Here is a 14,570-nt window from a genome sequence, read left to right as displayed (position 1 = left end):
CTCTAATGTTTTATTCCTTATTTTTCTTTTGTATATGAAGATATTCCTGTCATTTTCCCACTTAGGACAGCCTTCAGAGTATCCCACAGAATAGGAGGTAAAACCTTTCCATTATCATTAAATTCTAAGTAAAGTCTAAGACTTTTTATTTGTTCCTTAAAATAGGGATCATTGAGTAGACTTAAATTTAGTTTCCATGTAATATTCTTTGGTCGCAGGTTAAAATCGACCTAAATATATGGGTGCATGGTCACTTAAATCTGTTCCACAGGTGTGTATTTTGTCTTTATCTTTTTCAAATGTAATGAAATAGTCAAATCTTGTATATAGAGAATGGGGGGCAGAATAATAAGTGTAGTCCCTTCTGTTAGGGAAAAGGTGAATAATTAGGAATAATAAGGAAAATGTCAATTAGACCAACATCTTCAAAAAGTGTGTTAACTTTCTTATGTAGAGACATTGTTTCATAGGTTTTTCTACCAGAAGAGACTAACTTTGGTTGTAAGTGTGTATTTAAATCTCTTCCACATATCAAGAGACCTTCTTTTTCACTAATGATGAAACTGATATCACTTCCTGGGGTACGTACGTGTTCAATAGAGTAACTGAATTCTCATCAATTTGACCTTTTACTAGAATATATCTGCCCGCTTTATCTTCCATTCTGAATACTTTTTCAAAATGTATTTTGCTTGAGAAGAGAATAGTGACTCATCTGCTATGTGCTGGTTTATATGAGGTGAAAAACAAGTTATTGAAGCCCATTTACTTTAAGATTAAATCAAATAAAAATGTATCTTGACTGTTTTACACCCTGATCAGCTGAAAAAAAAAATTAACTGGCTTCTGGCAACCTCTCATGGAACTAAATGGATGTCACACTTGTTTATATGCTCTGAAACACTTACTGCTTTAGCCTCTGGAGGCAGTGTTTTCAAATTCGGTCAAAGCATACCAATTTCGGCTAAAGAAAAATCGGCACGCACATGCCAACTTGTGATCAGGCTGATTCAACAGCCCATTGACATTAAAAGAAATACATTTTACTTTGTCACTAACCATGCGTATTTATACGTCAGTGTATCATTGAAGTAGAATTGAACCGATCTACTCCCTGAACAGGCAAGAACAAAGAAAAGAACATGAAGAAATAAGTAAATAAGTTGCAATTCCAAGGTTAGGGTCTCTTGTAGATGACTCTGTGCTATGCTAGAAGGAACATCTAGATGTTCCTCTCCTACCTTTGTGCAGAGCACCACTGGAGCACCCAGTGTGTATTCCTCCCATGTATATGTTCTCGTTTAGATGGGGAAAAATGGGTGAATGTATAAATAAAGTAAAAATGAGTAATAGAAAATTCACATTACAATATGTCATTCTTAAGATGAGTACATCACCATCTATTTTGAGTTCTGTTTAGCTCACCAAATTATTAAGGTTAGTCTGAACTTATATCTCTTCTGGAGGGGATGAGGGCTGTCTTCTGAAAGCTCAGAGTCTCTCCCTAATATTCTTCTCTTGCTCTTCTGCAGGACTGCTGGGGGGTAATCTTGATCATGTTATATTAGTCTCTCATTCAAAAACAATGGTTCTTCAATGGTGCTTTTTTTGCTTCCATCCCTTCTTCCCATTCTTGCCCCACTTACTGGACCAAATATTATCTAGAAATGTTATATTTGATGGTTTAACGGGGTGAAGTAAGTGTTTGTTTGTTTATTTTTTGGAGGAGCTGTTATTTTAGGCTACCATTCAGGGTGATGATGTCACCGGACGCTCCATACTGTACACTCTTTGAGGAATATTTAAAGATCTGCTGATCATATTATGTTGTGTTTGGACTTGTTTGAATTGGGATAATCTGCTGTAAATTACAATATGTCATTTTCTTTGTTATATGTGTGTTTCAGGAAGTAAAATGGAAATACGTGACAAAAAGACACTTCTGTTTATTATATTTATCTGTGTCTGTGGGAATTTCATACACTAATATTCACTGTAGTTTGGCCTCCGAGTTAAATGAAGTTGCTCATTGCATTCTACTAATTGAGACCTTTCCAACGATATATAACACATGACTATCTCATCTTTTGTTTTGTTTTCCTTGTGCCCTGCCCTGGAAACTTCTCACACCCCTATTTCATTGAAGAGACAACCATTGTTATTTGTTACTATATTATCATTATTATTTGTCTTGTCATTATCTGTTTTGTGTATTAATGCTTTGGCAATATTGTATTGCCAAATACAATCGTGCCAATAAAGTACTTTAAATTGAAATTGACAACCATTTGCCCACCCTAAAGCACAAAGTATACTTCAGTTAGACGGAAATGCTAGGTGTCTGCATCCAGTACGCATAATGCACATTTCTAAACCTGCGAATCCATTGCATAATCTCTTGCAGAGAAACACCTTTCAACTTGTTGTGGCAAACATGGAGTCAGCGACTTATGCCATCCTGCTGTACCCTGAGGAGAGCATGCAGTTTGTTTCCACACTCATTGACGGTGAAAATCAGCCGGTTCATGTTGGGTTCAATGAGGGTTTAGTCTCTGGCTGGTTCAGTTGGTCAAACCAAGGATCTTATTATCGTGTCACTGATGGCACTGAGGAGTCGGTTAGTGCTCTGAGAAAGTAAGTGCTAATTTTCAACATCATTTATTTGCATGTTTTTAGTTTGATTGGAAGCACTGCTTTGACGGAAACAACTAAATATATAGGACATTTCTTCTCCCCCACTTTTAACAGTTGATTAGCCGTCTTATGTATGATAATATGGTTAGATGCATTTTACTATTTGCATTTGTTTTATTTCCTGCAACCCTGTCAGAACAAACCCAAGACTTATTTATGGTTTGCGTGAACTTATAATCCACAAGTTGAGAACTGCTGCTTCTGGAGGGATATCTTCATTCCCCCAATGGTCTCATTAAATATTAATGTGTAACACTCCATTCTTCAACATTTTCAGAAGAACTAACTCTGGCAGACATGGCATTTGGGTGTATGAGATCGGTACATCACCGTTATTCATCTCTGTCACGCCCGGATTTGTCACAGAGGCGGCAGAGGTCCCCTCAGAGGAGACCGTGACAGAGCTGCCGGTTTTTGAAACATCGGCCACATGGGGCATGTCCCCGAGATACTATGAAGAAGATCTTGAGACCTCGGAGTGGTCTACATACGATATTACCACAACAGAAATGCCAGATTTGAGCACCCCCGATCAGTCTCCGCTTCGCCGACCACAAACGCCTCAACTGCCTCAGAACCCTCAGGTGCTGATCATCGATGAGGACAACCTGGACGTCAATGGTGAGAGATGCTTTCACTGCATCACAAGCCCATTCTGCATTCAATCCTGTACATGAATATATATAAAAAAAACTATTTCACTAGTAAAAATTTTAATTCCTTGAATAAAAAAATGACGTAATTACTTTCAGAAAACCCCATTATTGATATCAGACATGAATTTTCAGGTAGTGAAAAATGATAAACATTGAGATCTGTAACTGCATTTTCACTAGTAGAATTTCATCATTCACGCAATTACAGATATCTACAATTCATTTCTTACTAGTAGAAATCATATATTTTTTATATCAATAATAACACTGTTTCTAGTGCAAAAGTCCATTCCGGATATCAACAACTGAATTAAAACTAGTAAACACATTAGATTTTTGATATCTGGAAATTAATCTCAACAAGTTAGGTGTGGTATTTCTGATATCTGGAAATGGATTTCAGATATAAATAAAATAGAGTAATTAAAGTCTTTCTTTCTTGTTACAATAATATTAAAGAAATCTGAAATGAACTTTGTCACAGTGAAAACATTTTACTAGTTGTGATTCAGATGTAGACGTCAGGAATGGACATTTATATTAGTAACAATGTAATTATGGATATAACATTTTCGTTTTTACTAATAAGAAGTAAAATGCACGTGTGTATGTAGAATTTTAGCTATTAATAAATGAATTATAGATATCTGTAATTATGTTTTCAACAGGATTAATGACAGATCATTGTGAAATTCTACTAATGAAAATCCTATAAAAATGACGGCAAATTTTGGACATCAAGAATGTATATTTCCATCAGTACTGACTTCTTTACTAGTGCAAACCTAATTCCTGATATCAAAAATGTGCATTTTTACTAGTAGTAAAGTTTCTATCTTCTATCTATTTAAAACGGTTTTGCCTCAAGGAACAGTCCTTTTCTAATCTGTCTGTCTAAATTATATTTATATTTCAATTCACTCTGCTGTCACACGTTAACACCTCAACCGTAACTAAACTGTGGTCTTTTTTAAATAGTTTTTGCATATAATTATGAGGCGTGTTCCAGCAACAAGCACAAGTGTTCCGCTTTCGCCGACTGCAGAGACTACAACAACGGCTACTGCTGTCATTGCAAGCCAGGTTACTATGGCAACGGCAAGAATTGTGTCGCCGAAGGTAAACTCAACATTCAAACTCGCCAATAATTAAGTCACAGCATCATTTTAACGCAACTCAGGATATGTGATATCTACTGATCGTGTTTCAATACAATACAGCTACTTTTGGAAGAACAAAATGTAAGCGTCAGAGCCTTGGTTGTAAATGATATGCTTTTATCTGTTCTTACTAAGCAACAATAAATCCATAAATCTTTTGTATCATATATATTTGAGTTGGGAATGAGATCCTTCCTTCTCGTATCGACAGGTAAACCTCAGAGAATGAACGGTAAAGTCAACGGCAGAGTCTATGTTGGTATCTCTCCCTCTCCGGTTGAGTTCTCCAATAATGATCTTCACTCGTATGTTGTGACCAACGACGGGCGAGCGTACATCGCTGTCAGCAGTATTCCGGCCAGTATTGGACCATCTCTGCAGCCGCTGATGTCTCTCGGAGGAGCCATTGGATGGGCGTTCGCTCTGGAACAGCCCAACTATCAGAACGGCTTTAGCATCATCGGTACGACCCGTTTACTTCATAGCTAATTTTTGCTTGTTTACGCCAACAATCCATGACATTGCAATTACTTAGAGATATTTTTGAATTGCAAATCCTGCAGGTCCTGCTTGAAATTCTTTTCATCTCCCAACAACACCATACACAGTAAAGTTCTTAGCATTCCTTGATCTGCGCACAAGCCTTTCCTTTGAGTTGCTGTGCCAACCCATGAGATCCAGCTTTCTCAGGAGGTTTCTGGGCTCAGTTCCCTCTCATTCTTTCTGTGCCCACAGGTGGAGTGTTCACCCGCCAGGCCGAGGTCACTTTTCAGCCTGGCAGTGAGAAGCTGACCATCAGGCAGGAGTTCAAAGGTATTGATGAACACGATCACCTGGTGATCAGCACAGAGCTGGATGGAAGGATTCCTGAAATACCTCATGGAGCCACGGTCCAAATTGACCCGTACAACGAGATCTATCAGTATTCCAGCAACTGTGAGTGTAATACCTTTGGAAAGATAATGGTGCTCAATTGCTCCATAACCTTTAAGTGCAGTCAGAAATATTGCAATTTTGAACATTAATGACCAAACCAAGTCGTACCAGTAGAAACTGATTGGGCACGACCCATGAATGGGTCAAAGGACAGTTCTGATAGAGTCCGTTATTTAATTTTTCTTATCTACTGGTACTGGTGCTTCTGACAGTTTGTTAGTCTATTAAATATTTTTTTATTTTGTTTCTGATTTTTTTTTGCTTGAAAGTAGCTAAACATGCTTACCAATTGCACTTGAAGGTAGTTTAATTTAACTTTGGTGATGATGACATTCTCTCTTGTATATTCAAGTAAAAAACCCTCAATCTGTAAGGCATGAAACATACTCTACGCAAGTACATAAACACAAACATTTCTGTCCATTTGAGCTTGAGTTTGTGCACCATTGCATTTTGAAATGTGAAGTACACAATAGAAGTACACGTTGCATTCTCAGCATTGCCACAAGGGGCACTATAGTGGAAATTAGCAGTTTTCTCTTTCAGGTCGCCTACGTGATGCAGTAAAGAGCTGTTCAGACCGAATGTGTTCTTGCACAAAAAGCTAGATGGAGGGCAATGAGTAGAACAGAATGCAAGTGTCAAAAGTTATTTTTAATTTGACAAGGCATCTAAAAAAACGTGGTGCTCCTGTGCAAGACGCTGAACAAACAGGCGCGGCTCAAAAGTCCAAGAGTGCATGTTCGTTACATGTTCGCTCTAAACAGCACATAACCGTTTGAAGAGAATCTTACGGAGCACGTTAAAGTGTGAACATTTTGTTTATAGCTAGCTACCTGAATAATGACATGTCTGTTTATTAGCACAGATATTTGAAAGAAATTATATTGCCCCCTTGAGTTTGGAGGTTTGCACAACGCAAGAGTTCGAATCAAGTGTGTAACAGGATTGCGCGTATGCATGGTATTCATCAAGTATTGTATGTTTCTTGCCTAAGTTTCACTACACAACCACAGCGCAGTAAAAATGGCTAATATGGGATCTCTGAACACTTTATGTTTTCAGTGATAACGTCGTCTTCATGGCGGGACTACACCGTTATCATGCCTGACGGTAGCACACAAACACGAAGCTACATGTGGACACAGAACATCAAATTCCAGAGCTGCCCACACGAGGAGGTCATGCCCTCTGTACAGCCCAGACAACAGCTCAGCGTTGACCAAATCTTTGTCATGTACGACTCCAGCAACCAGCTGATCCGCTATGCCATGAGCAACAAAATCGGATCCATTCACAGTGAGGAAACTTCTGTTATTATACTAGAATTAAGCAGCATGCTAATGCTACGTCCACACTAATCAGTTTTCATTTGAAAACTCATTTGTCAGTTCCCTAATGGCATTGTTTTCCAAAGAGACTAGAGAGCTCTGTCTTCAGACAATTTTATAGCTGATCAATGCAAAATCAATGCGTTTTCCAATGTAAATGTATTATTGTGGGCGTGGCCTAATGCAGTACTTGCGCTTCACTCAGCAGGTTTTGTTGTATTTATGTTGTATTTTAACTTCTAAAGACATCATGAAATAACTTTTGTTTTATTGTGGCATAATGTTTGTAAGATTTGATGGTATCTAAATGCTAGTGTACTTCTATAAGTGTACTAATTTAATTTTAAAGATACAGTGTATGCACGTTTATTATTTATAGTCTTTCTATTTTGTAAAATAATGGACCAAAAATACTGATGACTCATCTTGCACTCAGGGCTGTAGACACACTTTTGTCCAATCAAATCCTCTCTAGAATTATCAATGTCAGACTCCCAACGTGAGAATTATGGTTTAAGACTGACATAAACTAAAGGCGTTTGCTATTTTATAAAATGTAAGACATGTTTCCACATTTTTTTCCACAGAAAAAAGAAAGAAAAAAATTGCCAAAAATCATATTTTGTAAATAATTTTGAAAAATTATTTAAATTGATTTGAACTTGTCAACATCATTGCTCGTGAAATTGGTTTAAATATAAGCAATTTATCTCATTACTGAAACACAACAACTAAATACAAATCTTGTTTTATATATATATATATATATATATATATATATATATATATATATATATATATTTCATATTTATCTTTTTTTCATATTTAATACAAATGTTGCGGTAATGCAAAATTATGTTGCGGTAATGAGGTAAATTAACACAAATAATTAAAATAATTACCTAAATAATTTAGGGGGCAAGATGTATCATTAAATCCATTGCCATACAAATGTATCATCAGTTGCGGTAATGAGATTGTACAGTATCAGAAACAAGTCATATAGACACTAATACAATATTACACATTAAAACTAATTTATTTGGAGCATGTCCACATGAACTTCTCATTACTGCAACACAAAACAACTTGGCCAAAAATCTGAAAAATTATCAGCACTCACCAAATTTGTTTAAAAACAAAACATTTATCTCATTACCGAAACACACCAACTGATTTGCATCTTGTTTTATATATATACTGTCAGGTCCATAAATATTGGGACATGGACACAATTCTAATCTTTTTGGCTCTATACACCACCACAATGGATTTGAAATGAAACGAACAAGATGTGCTTTAACTGCAGACTTTCAGCTTTAATTTGAGGGTATTTACATCCAAATCAGGTGAACGGTGTAGGAATTACAACAGTTTGTATATGTGCCTCCCACTTTTTAAGGGACCAAAAGTAATGTTGATACTGTTCAACTTTCAGAACATCATTTCATAATGATCTTTCTATTGAAATCTTCACTGCCATGGTTCAAGCTTAGTTTCATGAGAATGACCCTTATGTTGGCAAACAGTCATCAGGCAGGTTTTCACATTTTCGAATGTTAAACAAGTGAATCTGCTTTAACTCACCCACTGAGATTTATTACTGTGTGAACTGGGGTAAAGTTTGGGTTTGGGGCGACTGATGTAAGCACATGTGACTTGTGTCGGGAGATTCGGCCACTCCGTGACTTCAAACAGACCCCCCAAAAAGCAACCGTCTGCTCGCAACACCAGGAAGTATAACTAACATCTTGATGTTCATGAAATAGTCCCAGTGTTCAAACGTTCTGTGATGTACCATGGTACAGAAATGTAGCAAATAGTAATATTGAATATCTCCATATTCATATAATTGATCTTTTTTGTAAATGTTGTTTATGTAGATCTTAGTCCTAACCAAACATGGTTGCGAACGATGTTGGGTTTCTATTGAACTTTCGTCTGTGGGGACAAAACATAAACCACTGATAAACTAATATATGTATTTATAAAGAGCAGTCTGATTGGGGGAGGGGGGTTAGAAGTCAAGGGGCTTATGCTCTCTCTCTCTCTCTCTCTCCCTCTCTCTCTCTCTCTCTCTCTCTCTCTCTCTCTCTCTCTCTCTCTCTCTCTCTCTCTCTCTCTCTCTCTCTCCCTCTCCCTCTCTCTCTCTCTCTCTCTCTCCCTCTCTCTCTCTCTTATTATTATTATTATTATTTATTTTAAAGCCTAAAGAAGGCTTATTGGTCAGTTTTTGACATAGCTTAATTGAAGCTTGAGTTGAAGTTGAATTCTCATGTAGAAATGAAAAATAAGTATTTTATGATTCAAATGATGGTGAAAGAGTCTGGTTTGGCTCTTCAGCTTCTATGAGCTTTTATACATGTATACATCATTTATATCTACACCCACTGAGCACTTTATTAGGTACACCTGCACACCTACTTATTCATGCGATTATCTAATCAGCCAATTGTGTGGCAGCAGTGCAGTGCATACAATCATGCAGATACAGGTCAGGAGCTTCAGTTAATGTTCACATCAACCATCAGAATGAGAAAAGTGTGATCTCAATGATTGACTGTGGCATGATTGTATATATGCTTGAAATGAATTCACCGGTGTTATTTCAGGTGGAACTCCAGAACAAAATCCATGTTTTACTGGCAGACACGGATGCGACAGCAACGCCGTTTGCCGTCCAGGTCAAGGCAAAGATTTCACTTGCGAATGCACCGCTGGTTTCACTGGTGATGGACGCGTCTGTTACGGTAATACAGAATCATTCGCAGATTTGATCTGTTATATATTTCAAGTCAACATTAGTTTTATTAATACTCATTCTAAGCACATTGAGGGAAAACATCTGTTTCTCAAAAAGCTTTTGAAGACCTTTTGATATCTGTTGGATTGATCTCAGCTCTGATACTGGTCTAGCTGTTCTCTTGTTGTAGACATTATATTATAATTCAGTTTTGGACATCAAAGAACCTGCTGGCTCATAATCTGGACGTTTATCCAATCCAAACACACACAGTGGAAGAGAGATCAGCCCAGACGTCATTGTCTGTTTATACAATGTTCTTAATTCATGAGATGTGGCTTCTCTTTGGTTCGGGGGGTACTTGGGATTTAATGTGAAGAAAATATTGCTTTTACCTCCCGGACTTTCAGTGTGAATTCATCCGATCACTTGGCTGAGATCTGGGTCTTGTCAAACTGCTATAGAGAACACTGAACATGAGCACACAAAGCTGCTTCCTGCTAATATGAAAATGTTTCATCTCAAAGACCCTTGAAAACACACTTTGAAATTGCTTGTTTAGACTTTAAAGGCAACCTGAAATAAAATCTGACCCAACTGACTTTCTTAAAGTCAACATGAGTGCAAAATTGTCAACCTGTTTGAATAAAATCATTGTTATTGCTATTCTGTTTGGTGATGATATTGACACAGAAATGACACATTTCACTTTTCATTGTTTTACAATAGCTGTTACATATTGAGTGCTTTATTATTATTGTTTTAAAGGGATTCTTGATATATTAAATTCCAACGTCTCATTCTCAGATGTGGATGAGTGCTCGGAAATGCCTCAGATCTGCGGCCCGTATGCCATGTGTAAAAACCAACCTGGAACATTCCGATGTGAATGTTTGGACGGTTTTCAGTTCACCAGTGATGGACGGACATGTGTTGGTAAGAGCGCAGATATTTGTGGATATGTGGGGTTTTGGTCTATCTGCTTGACTTCTGTGTTTTTGAGAAAAGCTTCCACATGACCAAACACCGCCCCACTTCTAAACGGTGTTTGCATTTAAATCTGATCTGCAGAAACGGATCGTCCCATAGATCACTGCCAGAGGAGAACGCATGACTGCGACATTTCGGAACGTGCCAGATGCAGCTACACGGGAGGTTCCTCGTATGTCTGCTCATGTCTGCCGGGGTTTGCTGGAGATGGCCGTGCCTGTCAGGGTAACTGTCTGAATCACTATTGTGTTCAAAAGATCATAAATGTGAGTGTAAAAGAAAACATAGGAGTATTTACCGGGGGAGTAACTGTTACCATCATAACATCATAAAATGGATGTTTGATCCATTCAAGTCCAAACATCACCAAGTCTGAGTGCATAAAACACAAACAAAACATGTCTATGGGGCATTTATAGGGGGCAAGCACCACTTTTTTGAACTCCTCTAAACAAAAGCGTATAATACGTTTTTTGATAAATGTATCAACGATACATCGATACAAAATGCATCAACGAACTAGATGGCGAGCATGCCAAAATGGACTTGAGTCTGTATTTTCGCAACACCTCAGCATATCGACACAATTCTTGCTCTATGTCCTCACAAGCATGGCCTGACCTGCACAGTTTCTGCTCTGTGCCACCTAGTGGTCAAGAAAGTGGAATATAAAATGCTATTTTTGCATAGAACTTCTGAATAGTTTTGTCTAAAATCATGAGACTGGGCTTTTTAAATTCCGCTTCACGCTCATAGTACACAAATCTTGATCAAATTTAGACAGCAGCATCACTCCAACACCTCATCCTTGAGTAATCATGATTAATTGATCATTTGATACTAGAAAATCTCTTGCCATTATATCAAACACAGCTGAAATATATTTGGTTCATTAAATGGAGCTGAACGTTGTCTTTGTGTTGTTTTTGAGTTGTCACAGTATGCATTAGGCCGGCATATCTTAAGGTCAGTATTAGGTCAAAAATGGCAAAAAAGAAACTTTCTCTAGAAACTCATCAGTCAATTTGTTTTGAGGAATGAAGGATGTACAATTCTTGAAATTGCAGATTTCATTCAAAGGTGTCACTACAGTCTTCAAAGATAAAGCACAACTGGCTCTAACAAGGACAGAAAGAGATGTGGAAGACCAGATGTGCAACTAAACAAGAGGATGAGTACATCAGAGTCTCTAGTTTGAGAAATAGACGCCTCACATGTCCTCCGCTGACAGCTTCATTGAATTCTACCTGCTCAACACCAGTTTCATGTACAACAGTAAAGAGAAGACTCAGGAGGACTTATGGGAAGAATTGCAAAGAAAAAGACACTTTTGGAACAGAAAAACAAAAAGAAAAGGTTTGAGTGGGCAAAGAAACACAGACATTGGACAACAGATAATTGGAAAAGAGTGTTATGGATCTTAACCCCATTGAGCTTTTGTGGGATCAGCTAGACTGTAAGGTGCGTGAGAAGAGCCCGACAAGACAGACACATCTACGGCAAGTGCTCCAGGAAGTGTGGGGTGAAAGGTCAAGTGCTCCAGGAAGTGTGGGGTGAAAGGTCAAGTGCTCCAGGAAGTGTGGGGTGAAAGGTCAAGTGCTACAGGAAGTGTGGGGTGAAAGGTCAAGTGCTACAGGAAGTGTGGGGTGAAAGGTCAAGTGCTACAGGAAGTGTGGGGTGAAAGTTCACCTGAGTATCTGGACAAACTGACAAGGATCTGAACTCTTTGAAGTAGTTTAAAAAGTTCTGAACATTATTTTCAAATTGTAATAGTAATTTATCATGTTATTTATGTCCTGAATATACATTGAGATCAGTTGAATGGCACTTTGGTGAATAAAAGTACCAATTTCTTTCCATAAAAGCAAAATCTGTCCATTATTCCAAACCTTTGTTCACCTGTGTATCTGTGAATTGCCAAACACGCTCAATTTCAAACACTGACAATTATGTACTTTCCCATTTTTTATTATTATATAATATTTTTTATTAACACGATAGTGATGCATGATATTTGACACTTTTATTCGCTAAAATAACAAGATGTGCAAAAATAATTAATAAAATAATACACAAGTTTTAACAGAAGAATTAATGGAAGTGCTTTTATAAAATGATGATCGTCACATTTCTGCATTTAAAACTCCAAAAATTGACCCCATTCACTACCCCATTGTAAATGTCTCACTTGAGCACAGATTTTTATTTTATTTTAAAGAAAAGGAGGAACGAGATGAAATGACCAGCTTAAACTAGCTGACAGTAGTTTGCTTGTCTTATCTGGTTTAAGCTAATGCTGGTCTATTTTGGTGATTTATTTGGTGGTTTTGGTCATTTTCCACGAAGGAGACCAGCCAATCAACAGCTTTGCCAGGCCTGGGAGACTAGCCAAATCAGCTTAAACCAGCTTAAACCAGCTAAGACCACCATAGAAAATTTCAGCTGAAGAAGGGAGTTTCCCATGAAGATATTATATATCGAAGCAGCGCACTAGTTTTGTAACACCGCTAATATCACTGCTTTATGTTATCTGCAGTTGCTGCTGAGTAACATGTAGTATTTTAGAAGGTCTGCGCTCCATTCTCACCCAACATCAGGTTTCCTAAAGGGAGGAAATACTGTGACCCCAACAGGAAATACTCACATCTATGCGCCACAACTGTGCACGTCATTTATCATGATGGTCTTCCTCTTCACCAGTTTGTAATGACTGAGTTTTGACATGTTCCTCAGCCTTAGATAATCACGCTGAGATCACTTGGACTGAACGGCTCCAGCTGGTTTCGTGTATGTTGCACAAGGGCCGCACATGTATGTTTGAATGCACAAGAGAGCGCAATGCAAGGCAGATTCGCTGCGGGTATACATGCTTCATCAACGACATGCAACAGATGTGCATTCCTCCTTACAGAGCGTTGAGTCAAGACTTCCCAATAAATGTCTAAACTAGTTAGCATTTTCTGGAAGAATTATAACTTTGTTCCAGTTACACACTGAAGTGTAATATTTCAAGTTGTGGGTTTGAGCATACCTCTGACCCTAAGGATGACCAATAGATGACACCACTAATAATAGAACAAGTCATCTTAAGTCTTTCATGATTTTATCATTTTGATTCCTGATGGCATTTTCTCTTTTTCTGTGTGTCATGCAGATATTGATGAATGCCAACCTGGCCGTTGCCACAGTGATGCCATCTGCTACAACACCCAGGGTTCTTTCACCTGTCAGTGCCGGCCAGGTTTCCATGGCGATGGCTTTAGCTGCTCACCTGGGTCTGGTAGGTGTTATTGTGTTTAATATACAGCATTGGTTCTTGAAGAATTATTCTACTTTTTCATCTGGCACTGCAGCTCGTCCTCTCGATGACGTCTGAGGTGTTTATACTTCTATGATGTCAGGTGCGCTCACTGCGCTGTACTCATGTAAACAAAGACGTTTTCACGCACACGCCAAATTCAAATGGGTGAAGAAATGGCAAATGATGGCAGGAATGTACTTTTTGGGTGTGCTATTATATATTTACATTACTCCTGCAAGAACTTATCTCTCTTTCTCTCCTCCTCACCCACTCATTTCTCATCACTAAGAGCATTTGTTCATTTGTGAGGAAATGCGCCAGGAAGATAAGAGCTCACATTGTGTAATTTGTCTGAGTTTGTTCCTTCCTCCCCTCTTAATTTGTCCTCAGGGATGAGGGGGATTGGACGGGGTGGTTTACATTATCATATGGTTCTCATGTACAATGCTGTTCAGTCTCGGCACACCTGCTCCAGTCAGTGGGCCAAGAATTCATCTGGAATCGGTTTCGTTTTCTGCATGTGTAATATATACTGTACGGATCTTTAAGAGCTCTGGCGGTTGAAATGGAAGTGATTGCTCACACAGCGGGGTCATTTTGCCAGTTATGTAACATTCACCTGCTGTCGATCACTAAAAACATTAGATATAATCCGGTGAAAAAAATAATAATTCCAGGTCAGATTATAACCAGAAGATATTTTTTTCTTTAATTACAAATAAATATAAATATTTCTATAATTGCATAAATAAAGATTTT

At 37.9% G+C, this 14,570-nt stretch overlaps 2 protein-coding genes across 2 annotated transcripts in view; both read left to right on the top strand.

The window, feature by feature from the left end:
• Positions 1-14,570, top strand: part of LOC127632538 (guanine nucleotide-binding protein G(I)/G(S)/G(T) subunit beta-1-like) — a 285,363-nt gene that overhangs the window by 249,108 nt on the left and 21,685 nt on the right. The gene's annotated exons all lie outside the window — the stretch shown is intronic.
• The window catches only part of LOC127632522 (nidogen-1-like), a 35,600-nt gene that overhangs the window by 12,448 nt on the left and 8,582 nt on the right, over positions 1-14,570 (top strand). The window contains exons 3-12 of the mRNA XM_052111143.1: positions 2,405-2,634; positions 2,972-3,315; positions 4,329-4,469; positions 4,722-4,973; positions 5,246-5,446; positions 6,512-6,745; positions 9,390-9,527; positions 10,328-10,456; positions 10,592-10,735; positions 13,665-13,790. Of these exons, the coding sequence (XP_051967103.1) occupies positions 2,405-2,634; positions 2,972-3,315; positions 4,329-4,469; positions 4,722-4,973; positions 5,246-5,446; positions 6,512-6,745; positions 9,390-9,527; positions 10,328-10,456; positions 10,592-10,735; positions 13,665-13,790 (1,939 nt within the window). The remainder of the gene's footprint in view (positions 1-2,404; positions 2,635-2,971; positions 3,316-4,328; positions 4,470-4,721; positions 4,974-5,245; positions 5,447-6,511; positions 6,746-9,389; positions 9,528-10,327; positions 10,457-10,591; positions 10,736-13,664; positions 13,791-14,570) is intronic.

Source organism: Xyrauchen texanus, chromosome 39, assembly GCF_025860055.1.
Source record: "Xyrauchen texanus isolate HMW12.3.18 chromosome 39, RBS_HiC_50CHRs, whole genome shotgun sequence".
Taxonomy (NCBI): domain Eukaryota; kingdom Metazoa; phylum Chordata; class Actinopteri; order Cypriniformes; family Catostomidae; genus Xyrauchen; species Xyrauchen texanus.
This window is presented reverse-complemented; position numbering and strand designations above follow the sequence as displayed.